The 19,304-nt window shown below is 37.3% G+C and overlaps 1 protein-coding gene across 4 annotated transcripts in view; it reads left to right on the forward strand.

Annotated features, from left to right (window-relative positions):
• MAST4 (microtubule associated serine/threonine kinase family member 4) overlaps window positions 1–19,304 on the forward strand; it is a 243,741-nt gene that overhangs the window by 190,200 nt on the left and 34,237 nt on the right. For all 4 annotated transcript variants that reach the window (XM_074811703.1, XM_074811706.1, XM_074811704.1 and 1 more), the window contains 6 exons: window positions 73–148; window positions 1,411–1,620; window positions 4,660–4,761; window positions 8,882–9,014; window positions 13,666–13,733; window positions 15,821–15,906. In XM_074811703.1, coding sequence (XP_074667804.1) covers window positions 73–148; window positions 1,411–1,620; window positions 4,660–4,761; window positions 8,882–9,014; window positions 13,666–13,733; window positions 15,821–15,906 — 675 coding nt within the window. The remainder of the gene's footprint in view (window positions 1–72; window positions 149–1,410; window positions 1,621–4,659; window positions 4,762–8,881; window positions 9,015–13,665; window positions 13,734–15,820; window positions 15,907–19,304) is intronic.

The following is a 19,304-nucleotide window of genomic DNA, read 5'->3' on the forward strand; positions in this document are numbered from 1 at the left end:
AAAATATAATAACTAATTGTAGTTCATGCTGAGACAAGTTTAAAGGGATAATTTGTTTTGCTTTGCTTGCAGCCCTGGACGTTCTCCTGCCTGCTGTGATAATGAAATAATTATGATGAACCATGTCTACAAAGAAAGGTTCCCAAAGGTAATGAATTCTATTTAAGATACCAAGTATCTAAATTGATAGGCTACATAGGTTTTAAGTAAGCAGTGTTTTTGTTATGAGAACTAATGATCCAACCCTGTAATGGCTTTCGTAAAGCATCACCAAGCTCTTATTACAAAGATAAAATCACAGTAAAGAAAATCCCTGCTGAGAACTGGACATTCATTTGGCAAAGCTGCTGAACTGATTTCGAAGTGAGTCATGCTGGTAATATATCCTGCTGATTAGAAACTGACGGTACATTTGATTTCAATAGGTGCTGTGTACCTGGGGCAAATGTATCCTGTATTAGTAAACCAAAAATTGTTTCTGTGGCTAAGTTTTGTGCAGCATCTGCTGATATACCTGCAAATTCCTTCCTTTAGTGGCATTTATTCCTTTTCCCAAACACTCATTATATACTTACTTTAATTTTGAAGATCAGTACACATTTGTGGGGGTTGGACTGTGAGACCAAGTGAGGACACATTGCTGTCATGTCCAGAGGTCTGAGATACAAATGAGTTCCTAGGTGCAAGTGTACATCTTGGAGCACTGCACTTTTGATTGCTCATAGGATTTTGATGACCCCTGGAAAACAAAATAAGGTAGAGCTGATACTGTTCCAAAAAGTGGCTAAAAAATAGAAGAAATTTCTTCATGTGTCTTCATAAAAATATGAAGAGAAATTTGTCAGGATTTGCAGAGCGACTGAGCAGCTATCTGAAGTGTGGAACAACATACTCATTTCAGTGTTTGAGATACGAACTAAGAGGTGTGGGATTACTTCTTACGAATAAAAATACATTTAAGGCTTTTTTAAGTGTCTGCTATTTTGTGAGAACCAGACAGTTCTGTAAAACAGACAAATCTAGCAACCTGCAGACACATCTGGCAGGACCTGTGGTGCTTTTAATCAGTTGATGTTCATTCACGTTCTGCCTAGCAAAATATTTTCATGGTATAACCTGTATGAAAGGAAGATATAGATTAGTGCACAGTTAATCACCAGTGGCAGACAAAGGGGAGGATCTGTGTAGTAGAACAATAAGGCTGTTGGTTTTAAGGACTGGTAATGTGAGGAAACATCACCTGTCACTTTACTGTTCTGTAGGCTTGCTTTTTTTCTCCACTCATTTCTCTCATTCCAGCTAGGTAACTTCTTAGGCAGTACAGAAATGTTGCAGAGTCAGAAATAAACTTTGAGGCCCTTAGTTTCATGTAAAGCTGATTCAATGTATCATGTATCTATTTGTCTATAGGCCACAGCTCAGATGGAAGAGAGGCTTCAGGACATTATAACAAATCATTCTCCAGAGAACACCCTTCCTCTGGCAGATGGAGTGCTCAGTTTTACCCACCATCAGGTCACAGAACTGGCTCGAGATTGTTTGGATAAATCCCAGCAGGGCCTCATCACATCACGATACTTCCTTGAATTACAGCACAAATTAGACAAATTGCTACAGGAGGTATGAGTCATGAGATTACTGTTACGTTTGCTTGAAGGATTGTTTACATCTGTTTGCCTAAGAGTTGTTGTCTTGAAATAATCATGACTGTTCACTCAGATAATTGTCAAAGTGGTATTCATAGCAGTTTTAGTCTACATAATGACCACTACAAAGACTATAAGGCATCCTAGTGTACTAGTCTGGAATAGATGGGTTGTAAAGATTTCAGCATTTTGTCATGCAGTGCAAGTTATAAATTGCTTACAGAATGTGTGCATAAGCCCTAAATGAGGAGGCTTGCTATTCCATTTAATGTGGACAGATGAGGAAACATACCCTCTTTCCACTTTTTCAACCCTACTAATTGATTGCTGTGATGAGAAAGCAGAAAACAACCCTTAGCTTTCCATCAGCTAGAGGTTATTTAATTATTTAAATATTTATAATATTATTTTCATAATTAAACTGTTTATTAACAGAAATAATGTCATTTCTAAGTGTGTTGAAAATTCCATAGAGTAATCAGCTAAATTAATTAAGAAGAACTTGGAACTTGACAAAATAAATGTGCTATGACATAAGTCACTGCAGTTTGTGAATGTATCATTTTTAAAACAATGAGTACAGCATGTAATGTACACTTATTTGTGTGGGATTTGATAGCACATTATGAGCCAAAGTTAATTGTGATAGACCAGCAGATTTGATATTGACTTGGAATTTTTCCAAATGAAATGTTAAGATACTGTGCCTGTCTTAATTCATGTCTTTTCTGCTTTCTTTTGAATGCAGGAGCAGTTGCTAAAGGTTTTGGCTGATTTTTTTTTTTTTCCTATGCCACTTTTTTGTTAACTTCTATTCAGTAAATAGATTATCTGCAACTGCTGTATTTTGAATTTTTTCCTCTTCATAAAGGAATGCAAAACTTAAGACACTGGTGATTTATTTCTGGATTATTGAAACCCTGTTTTTTAAACAGAAAATACATAGAGCTTGCTTACTAGTCAAAAGGAAGTTTGAACTAGTGACCTTCTTGTGAAATAAGCACATTTTTATGATGCCAAAGTGCAGGCAGAGTTGGCCAGTTGACTGGAGATATCTGTCTGTGAATTATGTTATGCTAGTGATAATGTAAAAATACAAGGAAAGGTGTCTAAGCTAAGTTTCACTGAACCACTGTTAACACTGTTAATCACTGTTGAACAATATATCCCTTAAAACACGGTAAGTAGCGTTCAGAGTACATGTTCACTCATTCATTTAACACACCCCCCAAAACCCCACAAAAAACCCCACTCTAGGAAGTTATTCTCCAATCTGCATATAAAACAGTGCATTATTTAAAAAGCACCAAAACACTCATTTTGTCATGTTCTATGATGCTAATTCTTTATTATGTAAAAATTTCCTGTTCAGCAAAAACATAATACCTTAAAATATTCAGACTTAAGTTTTGAGTCAACTGGATAACAATTAATAGCACAATATGACAGTAAGAAAACTTTCTCTTTGCACAACTCTGTTATGGGCACTCAGTTGTGCTTTGGATTCATGTGATTCATTTGTTCTCAATTCCCAGCTGTGATGTTCTGTAGAAAGCTGCATCTCCCACTGCTACTTGGCACATTGTGATTACTTTGCATAACCAGGGGAAGACTCCCTTGAGCTTTGAGCAGCTTGGTTCAACCAACATTTTTATAATTCAGAGGTCAAGGTCAAGTGGACCTGAATACTTTCCTGCTTCATCCCTCTTAAACATAACGTGTGTTGAGTCTTTTATTCACATACACACCTGAGAGTTCACAAAACTCTACAAAGGGGCTTTAAATTTTGCTGGTGATTAAAATAGGCAGTTGTTTTATTTACAAAAGAGTTTTCTTTGGACTTGGTTGATAGTGCACAGAACACAAATGCTTGGGTCCATTTAAGGTTCTTCCAAAACCTATTGCTGAATACTAGACGGTATTTGTGTCTTTTTCTTTTTTCCTTCTTCAAACTTCAGAGTAATTCTTCTCAGGTATTTGGTGTTTTTTAAAATTGTAGTGCTTATGCTGAGAGCAATATGTAGCTTTATATTTTCATAGTTTTTTTTCTTAACTTCAAAAAATATAAGGCATATATTTTATAAAAAGTACTTATTTGTCTATATAATCACTTTTTAAGTGATTATAGTTTCTTAATTCTCTTTGTGGTTTTGAATAAGCAAGAGATGATGAAGAACTTAAGTCTACAGTTTCTAGTAATCAGAACAAATAAATGCTTTGATATGTGAGTGAAGAACTATTAGTACATTTTAATCAGAAGAATGATATGGTTTCTTTGCATTCATTAGCATCCTTAAATTATATAATTTAACTTACAGAGGGATATTTTAAAGAAATTTGAAATGCAGTTCAGACCACTGTGCAAACGTTATCAAACCTTCTAGAAGTATTTTTTCTGTGTGTATTCTTCTACAGCATTTCCCCCCCTTTGTTGTAATCTTTGTAGAACTCAAATTTTTCACTGTCTTCCTTTCTACATGTACCTTTATATGGAGCCTCTCTGCAAGTATAGTTTATTTAATATATATATACACACACATCATTGTAATTTTAGTATGACATGACCATAGGAAATCAGTATCAATTTTGCATGGATGTTGGTTATGTTTATTAATACTATGTAGGTCAGTTTTCATTTCATCCTAAAATTATTAACAAATTGAGACACAACTGTAGATGTAGACGTGTACGTTGTATTGAAATGTAGTCCCTTTTGCAAAACTAATGGTCATAATACTGTATAAGTTAAAAAAAAAAAAAAGAAGAAGGTATTATGTCCATTGCAAGCACTTTTATTTTGGTCTTCCAGTGTTAGAATTGTACAAATGGGATTACTTCAATTTGAAATCACAGCGTTGCTCAAATCCTTGTTATTTCTGCTGGCATCTTGAAATTGACATGCTCTTTGTCTCAAGTACATGCTTCAAACCTTCAAAGGTGTCCCAAATAACATATATACTTTCCTGAGTAGTACATCAAATGCAGTTTGTTTTATTATCACTTTATCTTTTAGGCTCAAGAGCGATCAGACAGTGGAGAAATGGCATTTATTAAGCAACTTGTCCGAAAAATCCTGATAGTTATTGCTCGTCCTGCTCGCTTACTGGAATGCCTGGTAAGGTCATGCTTACGATAAGTAATTTTTTCACTTCTTAATGTAGGAAGGTTTCTGGCTTGCTGTTCAAGGCCATTTACAACTTTTTTTGAAACGTCAAACAATGGGGTAGGGGTTCATTGTTGGTGGTATCCTTTCTGCTTTTATTTCAGGAACGTGGGACTATCAGGGACCTCCTGTAGTTGTGTTTGTTTCCCTGCTATTGCAAATACTATGTTACAGAATCCCTTTCATCAACTGAGGAAGCTCCAGTTCAAAACCAACTGGGTTCTTCTGTTGTTTTGTTAGACTTTGCTATTACTGGGGAAGACTGTTCCAGAATCGTAATTGCAGGTGGTTTTCCTGTTGTTCTTCTTAGGAGTTTCATAGTTTTGTTTCGCTCAACAGCTGCCAGAGCTATAGGCAGCTTGCAGTGAACTCCGCAGTACCTGATCTGGGGAGGGGGCAGCAGGAGAGGGGTTAGGGTATCTGGATATACAGATAGTCAAGTGTTACTACCAGAAGGAGGGGAAGAGTTAGCTTATTTATGCATGTTGCCAGACTGGGCTAGCTTGTGCGAGGCCATGTGGGTGTGTTTCTGCTTTGCCTGCCCATGCTGTTGGAGCTGGGATATCTCAGGTGCGGGAAGTTGCTCCTACGCACAGAGCTAGTGTGCTTCAGTTGTTCAGTGGAACTAATAAACCCTTGCAGAACACAGTGTACTCAGAAGGACAGCGTAGACACCCAAATACCATGTAAGAGCCTGCCTGAGTCCAACAGGCCTGGCAGGCAGCCCGAGCTGACTTTGTTGAGCCACTCTGCTTGCCAATACCAGGATCACAGTGTTGATGCTGCATACGGCTGTTTGAGGCTGGCAAGGCTTATGTGGGAGCCACTAACCTGCTGCTAGACTCAAGTTAAGCCTGAAAGTGTCATAACTGCACTTGCATGTCACTGAATCTGAGCTAGTAAGTCTTTCCAACCTGATTTTGGCTCTGTGCTGTGTCTCTTCATCTGTGGCACAGTTAATCCACAACCTGGCTCGTTCAGCTGTGGACATTTTGAGAGCTGCCTCTCTTTTGTTTTGGAAACACCATGTCTCAGTGTTCCCAGTTGCAGTTTGTTCATGACTTGAAGTTCAGAAGGAATCTAAAATAAGGTATGTGTTCTGAATCAACATGAGAGGTGTTTAAAAGAGGAAAAAAAAAGGCTTTAGAGAGAAGGACATATTACCATGTCCTGCCTGTGCCATTGAATCCAAGCTTGCTTTACTTTTTCACCCTGAACCCTGAAATGCTCGTTCCATATCTAATGTGATCTTCCCTGCTCCATTCCCAGGGTTCACATAATCTTTCCCCACCTTTTCACCCAATTTCTCATACAATGTCTTGTTTTCCCTCTTGTCTGCCTCCTTCTCTATTATTACACATCCAAAAATGTCCTTAATTATATACTGTCAGCTGACAGACTGAGGCTTCTTTCCTTCCCTTCCATGCTTGCTGGTTCTCTCCCACCTACCCCTGCCCCCAGCATCATTGCTGTCTTTTAGTTTTTTAATTTGAGTTCTTTCCTGGTGACCTGTTTGCCCATTAGCTCATTCTCCCTAAATGCTAGGTTTTTTAGCTAGCTAGTCCATATCTCCATTCACTTAGTTCCCAGTTTCTGCCCCTGGGATTTTATCCTAGTCTACTCTGCCTTATCACACTTCAAGCAGAGCTGTTGTCCACCTATATCCTACCTTTTGCTGGGCCTGCTGATGCGTATGGATGGACAGTGTTGCGAGGCCAGGAGATGACTCTGTCTCTTAGTTGAGAGTTTTGGAGCAGCAATTGCAGAGAAAGTCAGCACAGCTTACTTAGAGTGTGCTTACTTCAAGTGGGATCTTCAGGAGATTTAAGCGGGAATGTAACAACTCTGCGCAGTATGTTTTTAGAGAGACAGGTAGCTTGAACAAATTTAGGCATACTTTGACAAAACAATACGTTTCTCATGGAAGAAGCATGAGAGTTAAGCCTATTCTATAAACGTCTGGAGTCATGTGATCTTACAGAAACAATATTGTTATTTTTGCATAGTGTCCCTCTGGAAACTTTTGAATAATATTGGCTGATGTTTTAGAATGTCTGTCTGAAATAGATGCTAGGTATGGAAAATGTGAGCCTCTAAGAAAGTTCATAGCATTGCAGGAAACAAATCCCAACACTCTTGTCATGAGAAGGTTCAGATACTGTGCAGTAATGCTGTCAGTTTTCCAATTGTGATCTTGGCTCAGGTGTTTATGGTATGTGAATTCATATTTTATTCACTTGATAATCATATGAATGAAGCTTTAGCAGTTTCATATGTGCCAAGAGCTACTGCCAAATATTGAAAGATTTTTCTCCATTTGTACATGGAAAGTGAAACAAAGAGTTGTAAGTAAAGATCAGAAAATAAATTTGTTTCTTTTAATTACTTGCACATGTGTATGTATATATGCGTGTGTGTACATTATAGATTGATGTAGATACATAAATATATACACACACACATATTCATATGATTGAAAGTATCTTTTAAAATTACCTTACTAGCAAGTGGAGGAGAAGCTGTATATCTGCCACTTGCAGCAGGTAAGGAGGTGATGTTTTCATGATGAAAGTAGATAGGAAGTCTTGGCACACATCATCGCGTTGTTCTGTGCCAAGGAGTAACACAGAAGAGATACAGCTGGGGACAGCATGTCAGATGAGGAGGGTAAGGCTAAACCAGCATGTAATGCTTAGTTACTCTATTCAGATTTTTAGGTAGTTTAGCAGCATCCTGAAAATTTGAGCTAAATAAGAGAGTTTGGGAAGTTCATGGATTTGTGGTAAACCCTTTGGAGTAGGCTGGAGATGGTGAAAATTGTTTCGTGGCAAATGAAGAACTAAGATTGTTTCCACAAGACTGAAAATTCCAAAGACATTTCACTTCAGACACACTGCAACTCCTCCTGGTAGCCGCAGCAGTTTGGATGCTTCCAAAATGAAACATGACACCTAATTTCTCAAGCTATCTTCCAGATTGGGATGTAGAGTTCCCAAGTCCTGGGTAGTCTGAGGAGCTAGAACAGGAGCTTTGTGACCCAGCATGCAGAGTAAAGCCCCCTGGAGTTATGGCAAGCCATGAAATGATCGTCAGGGAAGCTAACTAGCCCATCAGTCTGCCTAGCTTCCACAGATAGTTTTGAGAGAGCTGACTTACTCCAGCAAAAAGTCTGGTTTGTTAGATCAGTGTTTTGTGGCTCTAACTGTCTCTCTCTCTACTAAGCATTGCACCTGCTGTGATCTATGGTTGGCACAAACATCTTGAAGAATGTAATGGTTATGTGAGAGATGTTTTGGTATGAATTCATACTGGTAGATAAAGTCTATTTTTTAAAAACCCAAACCTTTTATTAAACTTCCTTGTTCCTTTCTATGCTTTTCTGGTTTTATCATCTATGAAGGTAGTAAAATAAATGTATTTCTAAGGGACTCGGGGGATAGACAGGGTTTTGAGTTTCTGGGTTTTTTTGTTCCTCTTTTAGGCATGGTTTAAATGATAGTTATAATTGGTTCTCAAAGGAGGGTGTATTATTTCTAGATTTGGAACCATAGGATCAGTGAAATTCAAATGTTGTTTTCAACAACTTATGATTTTGGCTTTCTTCTAAAGTTAGTGATTTATTTAATTGTATTTTCCATAAAGCATAGTGCATATATATTGATTAAAAATACTTCAGAATTTCCTATAAGAAGTGAAAGTGGAGAGCAATATATTTACAGTTTATTTCATTTTTATATGCAAGTGGCTGCAGGGAGATAGTCTTCTGTATGTGAAATCTTACTGCTGCTGGTTATAGGTCATTTCGCTCTGAATATTATGGGAAGTTTTGAAGGCAAAGAACTTACTATTCTTCTAAAGTAGTGCTCTGAAATAATGGTATGAAATTTCATTGCCTACAGCATGTTACATTGCACAAGAATCATAATAGAGTAATAGACCACTAGCAATAGAATAAAGAGGTACTGTTTTTAATAAGGAATATTTGCAATAGAAGAAGCAAAACAAGTTTTTATGTTAGGCTTCAAGACTTCAGTTCCCACAGAGAGAATGATGACAATTATTTTTCTTCTAGGAATTTGATCCTGAAGAGTTTTACTATCTTTTGGAAGCAGCTGAAGGCCATGCTAAAGAGGGGCAAGGAATTAAAACAGACATCCCTCGATACATTATTAGCCAGCTGGGCTTAAATAAAGATCCTCTGGAAGGTAAGTGCATCTCCTGGTCCAGCTATAGGTTCCTAGATTCTTCTTTCTCAATGCATTTAATCTTTCTGATAATCTTTGCATACATGAAAAGGGTCAAAGTAAAGATGGTAACAGAACAAGCATGTGCTGGTGCTCAAAGTCATTATAAAGGCCATATGAGATCTTTATGTTGTGAATATCATTCACAAATACATTGTGTCAATGATACTCATCATCTTCCAGCCTGGCAATACAACTTTCTTATTTCAGCTGAAGCTGAAATTTACTGGTATAATTTGATTGTGACTGTTATCCAGCTATAGGTATAAATGAAACTGTGCTGAGCTGTTATTTGCCCTTTAGTGCCCCCAAGTTCCACATCTTAGAGTCTCTGAGAAGAATATCTCCCATTCCTATTAAAACTGCAAATACCTATTTTTCTGGGTAATTTGTGTGTCCATGTTGAGGACTTTTGTAGGGATAACTTGGGTTCCAATGGAGGTATTGTCATTGCAGAATTTTTGTTTGCCTGATTCTTCTTTTAAGGACAGTGTTGGGAAAACTAAAATTACTTCTGTCTCCTAACTGACCATCTTTTCTTCCATCCTGAGACTGGTGACAAATTGAAATTGGTTCATTGTGTTCAGTGCTAGTCCTGCAATTTGGAAGAAATTGGGAGAAATGCCATCATGGAAAATGAGTCTAGCTAGTGCCATTTAGTTTGTCATCTGTCTTATGACCCAGGACAAAGGGGGATCTCTAGGAGAGGACTTGATAACACAGAATAATAGCAAAAAACTACGATAAACTTTTTTTTTTTTTTTAGACAGTTCTCATGATGCAAGATCAGGTTTCCTTAAATCAAAGGAGCAGTATATTGTGTGTTAAAAGAAAACTCTTTTTTGGTCAACTTCAGCAGCTTGTGAAGTTCAGCACTGCCAGATGTTGTCAGGAGTTTGGTTAGATCTAATTCAAATAGATTGGATATTGTTATAGATGATATTCATGTTATGTTGACAGATTTAAAGGAAGTCAAGCCTATTATTAGTCCGCTTTCTATCTTAACAGAAGAATTTTCTCACCCAAATTCAGTATTATTTTTACCTGAGTTACAGATTAAAGCAGCTTTGCTTTTTCCGTGGATTCAGAGAGCAGCAAGGATGCCAGACAAATTGGGAAAATATACATAAATACTGGTTTTGGTGTGGTAGTGGAAGAGATCAAAAAGTACCTTAATTCTCTGCAGGATAAAGGGGCATCTGCTGAATTGGGAGAGCTGTTGGTCTGGCCTAGACTGATAATTCATAAAGTCTTCACTGATCAAGTATTGCAAGGTTTAATATGGAGTGTAGTTTGAGGACTTAGTATTATTGACCCTGATTCTGCCACTTGAACCTTATCTTGCTGGTTGAATCTTTCTGGGCACTTGGATAAAAGTGTTCCTTAGCGTGAGTCAAGAATCTGACACTACCTAAGTTTAATAATATCTTTAAATTTTTTTGAACAGTTTATTATGAGAGAGATCTAAAGACAAATGTGATATACAAATAAGGGATACTCTTTTCTCAGACTAAATATTTATTTTATGTGAGTGTACTTCATCAACACATCTTGCAATTACATTCCATAGATTGGATATTAATGAATATAACATAAACTTTGAAGCATTTCAAGTTAATTTAAGTGTGGAGTTTTTCTGAGGGGAAAAAATGGTCTATGTGGTTAGTCAGTAAATACTGAGCCATGTATGATGTGTGGATTACTGATCTTTGGTTCAACTGGAGATTTGGGCAATTTAAATACTTGATGTATCATTTTAAAGGTTAATATGTATGTAGATTTGTGATCAAATAATTTAGGCCATCTGATTCATATTAATGTTTTCCCGCCTCCCTACAAAAAGTGATATTTTTAAGCAGTACAAATCACTGTTCAATGACTTCTTAAAGGATCTGGTTTTGGTTTTAAATTGGTGCCTCTATATATGAGGACATTCCCTAAGCAAAAATAGAGAAAAAGAATGGCAGTATGGGTTTATGCCCTGGAATTAGACATTTACAGAGAGAATTATTTGAAAACACTGTAATCATTGCTATAAAAAAATATTACATGAAGATCATCCTCCTGAGAGCCCTTTAAATTCCTTGTATGCAAAAATAGAAAATATTTTTAAATGTTTAAATAGCAGATCAACCAAATCTTTCAAAAGAAACAAAGGAAACCCACCTCAGTAACACCACTGTCTGGTTTGAACTCGGCTGGCAGCCAAACACCACACAGCCGGTTGGTCACCTTCCCCCCTGCCTGGTGAATGGGGGAGGAGACTGGAGGGGCACAAGGAAAACATGTAGGTTGAGATTAAAAAAAACCCCAACAGTTTAGTGATTGTAATAAATCAAAACAATAACAATAATGTAAAGTGCAAATGGGTAATGCCCAGTGCAGTGCGATTGCTCACCACCCACCGACTGATACCCAGCCCGCTCCCAGGCAGCAATCCCGACAGAATGAAGATCCCACCCGCCATCGCAAACCCAAAAGCAAGAGAAAACCTGCCTCCTTTATATACTAGGCATAATGTGACATGGTATGGAATACTCCAGTGGCCAGTCCGGGCTAGGCACTCTGGCTGTGCTCCCTCCCAGCTCAAGAAAACTAATTCTATCCAGCTGAAACCAGGACACCACTTATCCTGAAACACAGAATTGTATTTTCAACTGAGCTGTTAAATTATGTCTGCAGTGTTCATAGATGTTCATGCATAGATGTTTATTCGCTCTGCATAGAAAAACAACCTACTTCTTTAGATTTTTCTCTACTTACATCCTTTGTTTGTTGCCATAGGTGTAGTGCCCTTGCCTTGAGTGAAATGATCCATGTGTTACTTGGAGATAATGCTAGATAAATTTATACTGCACTGAAAGCAATACCACAACAGATTCATCACTTAGCAGAGACTGGTGGCTGCATTTTTGAAGAATTCCCCAGGGAGAAATATTTCCCCATGGTTTTTAAATTACCATCTTTACCTTTTTGAATCATGAGTCTTCAGAAACGGTTTAAATCAATGAAAGAAAAAGGGCAGATGTTTAATGGTATTTAGATGAGTTTTAAAAACCTCTTCAGGCATTGCAAAATGGTTCCTTAGTTCCCTGTTTCAAAAGCTGACTCTTGGTTCTATTCCATTACTACCTACTGCTTGCAAATAATATTTGTTTCTCAAATAATGGTTATTTTGCAAAAGTTCTGTTCAAAAGTGGCTCATTTTAATTTTCTATTTATAAAAATAATTTCAGTTAAGAAGGCTGTCAGTGTATATTATTCTAGCCTGCTTGGTTCTCACCCATACAATAAATGTTTCATCAACATTTCTGTTATTAAAAAACCACATTCACAAAGTTGTGACTTTTGCCAGGGAAATTCACTCCAGTTTCAAGTTTGACCTATATAATTTTAGCTTAGGTGCTCTTTTTTTTTAATTTGTTTGTTCTCAGTGTTGATATTTTTCACTGTTTATTGACTTCGTATTCAGAGGTTTTGGAATGTTTTTAGCTTCTCTAACCTTTTAAAGATCTGTTTGTTTTATGAGGTGACATTTTCATTCCTTCTGATTCTTATACTTTACAAATGTTGTGTTTTGAATAGTGATTACAAATGAGTTACGCCTTAAATCTTTAGCTGTTCCGACAGAAAATTATCTGTGTGATAATTTGCTGTTAATGATTACAGTAAGTGTTGTGCAGAATTTCACTTGTAATAGTCACATATTATATAGCAAAATCCACTTTAGATATTTTATTTGAATATTCATTTTTTTTTCATATTCATAAATCCACTTAACAGTCCTGAGATAAAAATGCATCTCACGAATTTCAGGTGGTCTTATCTCTGATCCCCGGCACATAATTATGGTAAAATGTGCATCTTTGGCTGTGTAGAGTGTGTAATTAACTATGTGTATTATTAGTGTAATGCTAAGCTTCCCAGGGTCTTTTAGCTATCAGCTGTCCTGTTTAGCTTTTATTACCCAGATGAATTCCTATTACTGGGCCCCTAAAGAACAGGATAGGAGCTCTACAGCATAGGTTGACCCTGGCAGGGACAGCAAGGTCAAGTTGTAGACTCCCAAAATCTTAATTTCCCAGAGAAGTGACTCCATAAATTATAAGCTTGTAAGAAAACGGCTTTTAGGTTGTTCTGTTACGCATATCAGCATTTCTGTGTAGAAGATGCAAACCATTTGGAGTCCATCTCTGTCTAAACTAGAAGGTTTTTGTTCTTGACTGTGAAGGAGTCCAAAAAGGATGGGGCCCGCTGTTAACCCCTCAGGGGCTGAGATCCTCAGGTATTTTACCAGATTAGTGCTGTCTTTCCCTTAACACTCAGATCACACACGGATCTTAGAATTCCCATGTCTCACTAGTGATGACAATATTGCTCTTCATTGCTTCATGGCTGTTTGAATTCTTAGTGGAACATTTTATAGGCATTGTATAGCAGATTTTCATCTTCCAGGTGGGATTTGGAGATGCCCTAGAAGTTATTTGTCAAGTACTACAGATAGGAGAACATGTTTGTTAAGTAGAAAAGTGTCACATCTCAGGTTTTCTGTGCTTCATTTACTTTTGTATTTGCTGTAGTTTAAAATGAAGTTTCTTATCTTTGTTTTCAGAAATAGCTCAACTAGCTAACTGTGACGGTGGGACAGCAGAAAATCTGGAAGCAGATGAATCAATAAATGTAAGTTTTCTTGTTATGTTGCTGCTTTTGCTGAATCTGAGCAAGGAAAAAATAAATGTATTGTGTTTCCCCTGGCCTTGCCCTGTTTTATTTTCTCCTGGTATTTGCAAATAGATTGACTAGAACAGCGATTAATTCTCAGACTAACGTCATGGTGCTCAGCAGAAAGAAGACTTTCAAAAAATATTAGAACAAAACTTTCTACCTATTTTTCTAGATGTTGCAGTATCTTTAGCTTCCACAAAATTAGTGTTCACCATGTGGCAGTTGTTTCACTGCAGAGTCCACCACTGGTTCCTTTATTTCTGTCTAATTAATGTATTTTTATTTTAGAAAGACTTTTAAACTGTTTCTTTAAAAATAAAGTATTTTAAATGGATTGTTTTAAAATTTGTTTACAAAGACAGCTAATAATCAAAATGAGAGACTCTGAACAGATCCAGTGAAGACACAAGGAAGAAATGAGCAAGTTAGCAGATAGCCTAGATTCAGAAAGTTGGTTTTCAATCTGGAAAATTGTTTATAGTTCTTCTGAATCTGTGTTTGAAGATACTCAGTAATGGGTATCTTACAGTAATATTTTGTCAGATGCTTGTTCTGGTTGGCAAAGAAAAGCCAGATTGAAGGTGTTGGGCTGAATATTGTGGGCTTAAATGCTCTCAGTTTAAATTCTTACTTTTGAAAGTTGGTTCTTATACCTTGGATTTCAGTCAATGGGGTAGACGGAGTTCTAACAATTCAGTGTAAATTTCAGTGCAAGTGAATAGAAAAAGCAAGTGCAGTTTTGGGGGATGCATAGGTAATTCAGTGATACTTTACAGGTATTTACAAATGCAAACTGGCTTAGAAATAGCTAAGAAATTTTAATTGTAAAGTTATTTGTGTTGTGCAAATGTTGAAGAAATGCAGGAAGAATAAAGGAGTGTAATAAAGCAACGTAAGTAGGGGAAGTGATGAAATGAAATCTGTAAAGATAAATATAGGGTGAATATTTGGAAACATTTTCTCAAAGTGTAGCTGTGGAATAAACACACATGTGAAGTGACAGGAAGCATAACTTTAAAGTCCAGGACCACAGAAAATCATAAATACGCAATTAGGAAGAATCCTGTACTGGCAGGCAAGTGGGCTGAACAATTTAATAAATTGCCTCTCTCTCCTCCTGTGTAGTTCATCATATTAACATATTCAGTAATCCTCTTGCACTGAATTTTCTTTAGCAAGCATTCAATTGGAAATGTTCCAAACAGGTCTACTTTCAGCCTTAACTATTACCAATCTACCTGGACAGGGATCATAGAATTTCTTGGAGATTCGGGAAACATCTTGAAAAGGTTCTTTTGGGTTTGGAATACTGCATTTGGAGTCCTGTGCTGTCATCATCCATCCCCCTGGCACCCAAATTCTAATTCACAATTACATCTTCAAGATTAATTAAAAATTAAAGTTAGAAAAAAGGTTGTGCAGTAGTCAGGACAACTCTGTTTTGAAAATGTTCCAGCGTACAAGTATGTGAAAGTGGTGTCTGTAGTGGTAGAATTACTGCATTTTGAATTACTGCATTTTTATCTCCCATATTTTTCTATTTCATTTTGTGTCTCTTTTCATAATCTATCCTAAGTTATATCACAGTCTATCCTAACATTAGCTCAAAACGTGCAAAAGTTTGTTTAAATGAACAAGAGCTCATCTACATTTTGTCATACCAGACTATACTACCAGAGTCAGATTTACTAAAATTGGAAGGCAATTGGTGGGATTTACAGAAGTCTGTAACTCTGGATAGGAATTACCAGTAACTCCTTTACCAGAAGCTTGCATGCTTGTCTGATGTAACCTGTGCATGTAGATAAGTGGATAGATAGCTGCAGTGTAACATGCCTTTTTGATGAAAAAGCAGCTTTGCTTCGGGAGTCCCCTTGGCCCCTCTCTGTGCTAGCTGTGAGGCTAACTAACCAGAGCTTTTAGCTGGTTCATCCGGGTGTGACAGCCTGGTAATATTTAGGTTTTGTTTGTTTTTTATTTTTCCCTGATTTTGAATTAAGTACTGTATTAACTTTGTTCTTTCTCCTTTTTTTACTTTGAAGAGCTCTAATACCTCACTGAAGCTGCAGAGAAAACCTCGGGAAAGTGATTTTGAAACAATTAAACTGATTAGTAATGGAGCTTATGGGTGAGTAATCCATGAGTGCAACAGCTCTTTAACATTTTAGTTTTGCTTAACTTCCCCTTATTTCTTATTGCAGGGATGTTTATGTGAGGGAGTTTGTTTGCACTGCTGCTTTTTTTTCATTCTGCTTTCCTGTTTTGTTGCTAATGTTTGACGTTCACAAGAAAAACTTTTTGGAAAGCCTACTAGGCAATAATAAGTTACTGTGTGCTGGAGTAAATTAAAATACTGAATATTACATCACAAAGATTTTTCAGAAGTAGGTGTCATGTAATGCCGAAGATGAAATCTGAATAAATCAAAAGGCAGATCTAAAGCCATCCTTATAATATTGGAAGCAGCCTGTGTTTATGCAGATGTGAAGCAGAATTTGTAGGGATTTATAGGAAGACAGATTGTTAAAAATGAGTGCTTACCTGACCTAAAAATATCAGTGAAGTAGAAACAAATTTCCTCAAGTAGGGCAACACTGTTTTGTTGCTTCTCTGTGGATACTCTTATATCCTCAAATTTCAACCAATTAACTTTTAAGGAATTGCTGTTGCTTGGTTAGTTTTTGGGTACTTGGAAAGTGCACATCTTACTGCCCAGTGGTATGCGAGTCATCTGGAGGTATCCTAGAAGACCAAGAAAAAATTATGTTAGCCTGGGCCTTAAATGAACACAAAACATTTTCTGGAAGTACCATGCAGGTATTGTGTCTATCAGCAGGCAGAAGTCTGTCTTCAGTCACCTTTTCTGATCAGATACTATCTATTAGACCCTTGATTGGCAGCTTCTCTGACTGAAATGTATCAAGACAGGAACTGTTGGTCTGTGTAACCTGCAGGACCAGGAGGGAATGTATTAGTTCAAAAAAGAGGGGTTTCCATCTTGAGGTGAGGACCCCATCACCAAATGAGACCATGTCACAGCCCAACAGTGGAGAGGGCTGTGCTGCTCTCTAGCACAGACCCCACTAGACTGGGTCTACTCTGCACTACCTCTTCTTGAGGTGGAAAGCAGCAGCGACCTGATAGAACTGAGCACTCTTTGAAGAGACTTTGGACATACAAGAGAAAGCACCTGCAGTCTGCCCACTGGAGTTTTGCAAGCCATTTTAATGACCTGAGGGTGATGGGCATGGTAATACTCTCTGGTCATATTTAGTTAAAGATAACCCTGAGCTCTGGGACAGGAGGCATTTAGTAACTGCTTAGTACTGTTGGTCATGATAACTGGTGTGAAAGCTATTACTTGTGTCCAGACCTGCTTACATAGCTCAGCCAAAAGCCTGAAGGAAATCGTATAATTTGCATTAAAGTTTTATGTAAATATCCAAATACAACTTCTCACTAGTCAACCTCTGCACCATTACTTTTCTCAGAATTTCTCCCTAGGCAAACTCATTACTTACTGTATGCCAGTTTCTCCCAATTACCTCAGGACTTCAAAAGCCTTTCTTCCAGCAGTTAGCAGTAGCTGCTTCTCCCCTCCCTGGCTGCATCCCCTTCTCCTTCCCTTGGCAGATGCCATTCATCTTTTCATCTACTACCCAGTTTTCTCTTTGTCTTACTGGAGGAGGATAAGAAGAACCTGTGGGGTGGGTCCCTGTCTGAGAAAAGGGTGTCTGAGTCACTAGACCTGCCCAGCCTCCCAGCAGTTTCAGGATGCTGAGGGATGGGGAGGAGAGGGAGCAGCTGCAGAAGGGCATGCTGCAACCAGCAGCGCAAGGCCAGCCACCTAAAGTCAGAGGTTCAGTAGACCTGTGGCTCTTGCTCCATAGGTCTTACAGTCAGAAGGAGCCTTGATGAGCTATTAAGAAATACAGGCTAGAGACAACTATCCATTTGAAAACAGAGACAAGTAAGGATCTGAAAAACTGGAAAAGAAAGGATGAAAAGCCATGGCTTTTTATGGCACGTATGATGTAGTCATGCAGGATTTTTTTTTCCTCGTGGTTGTGGCAGGGAAAATCAGTACTTACGCATCATCTTTTTAATGCCAATAATATGAAAAATTGGCAATATAAATGTCATAAAAATTGGATGAGACCTGGTAATGTGTGAGGAAAAGGAGAGCTGAACAGCTTGGAGTGTATCTGGATTCTGCATGAATCATTATTGTCTTTAGCAAATGTTAAAACAGGGGTAAGCTGGCAGGTTATACTGTGGTAGTATTAGAAGTGGAAACTGAAAATCTCATCAGTTTAGTAGAGTGCTATTATTTCCATCTTAAGCAAACAATAACAAAGTTTATTGGTGTGGATTTTTGTTTTAAATGGTTACTTGTTAGAAGAAGAATCAAGAACAAGAAAGACAACAAAGGTACTAATTAATGTAGAGGGAAGGGAACACAGTGAACTGTGAGACAATAAACTTTTAAAAGTATTTACTCACTTTTAAAAGTGATTTTAGCACCTAGTGACTTTCCTCCAACTACTCTAAGTTGAGGAGGAGTTGAGGTGTGCTCCTAAATCCTCTAGGATATCACTTTTTGAAAACTATTTGTGTGCTTGAAGATCTCCACTGTGGTGTGTCAGATAAGTGGGACCATGATATTGACAGACCATTTTTTGATCTTTATTGAAGTGTTTTTTCTGTTGGCACCAATATGCCTGGTGGTTAATTTACTCAAAAGTTAACAGTCAAGTTTAAAGGGAAACACATCATGATAACCCAAATGCTCTTTAACTGATGTACACAATGGAGTGTAATAAAGCAATAATACCTGTTCCATCTGTGAGTACAAAGCAGTAAAGTGCCCCATAGGCATTTATTGCCATTTATTTACAAGTATAAGCAGCTGAAATAAAAGTTATTGTTATGCTACAAGGATTACTTTTTTCCCTTCCGTGTTTTTCCAGGCCATTAAGTTTCTTAAATAACCTAAATATGTGTGAAGTCTGCCTGTGCTTCATTGATTTATTCACAAAAATAAGTCAGTGGGCATATTTTGTGCTTGGTTTTATTAAAGATTCAGTACGCTATTGTAATATTTTACTTATTTTGAGGCTATAATGGAGGGTTTTATTCTGAACCAATTTTTAAAAAAACTTTACATTCTGATGTCTTTGATGTTGCTGTGGTGGTTTTGCCTTCATTAGTGAAATGGAAAGCTTTGACTGCTTGACAGGATAATTGTTGGTCTTGGCATGCTGTAGCAGAGATTTGTCAGATACATTAAACTTGATGAGTTTATATTTAAACTATTGGTTTTGTGAAGATTTGAGTAAATATCTTAGCAGTTCTCTGCTTTTAATTGATTGGGTAAACTCATTTGTAGTTCAATTAAATGACTGTAAAGTAGATGAGGTGTATCAGGCTTTTGGGAATGGCTAGGAATATACAAGAAGTTAAACAAGCTGTGAATCAGTAAACATGTAGGATGCTGGCCAAGTCATTAATGGTTTCACAAGCTGT

The sequence above is a fragment of the Strix aluco genome, chromosome Z, assembly GCF_031877795.1.
Source record: "Strix aluco isolate bStrAlu1 chromosome Z, bStrAlu1.hap1, whole genome shotgun sequence".
In the NCBI taxonomy this organism is placed as follows: domain Eukaryota; kingdom Metazoa; phylum Chordata; class Aves; order Strigiformes; family Strigidae; genus Strix; species Strix aluco.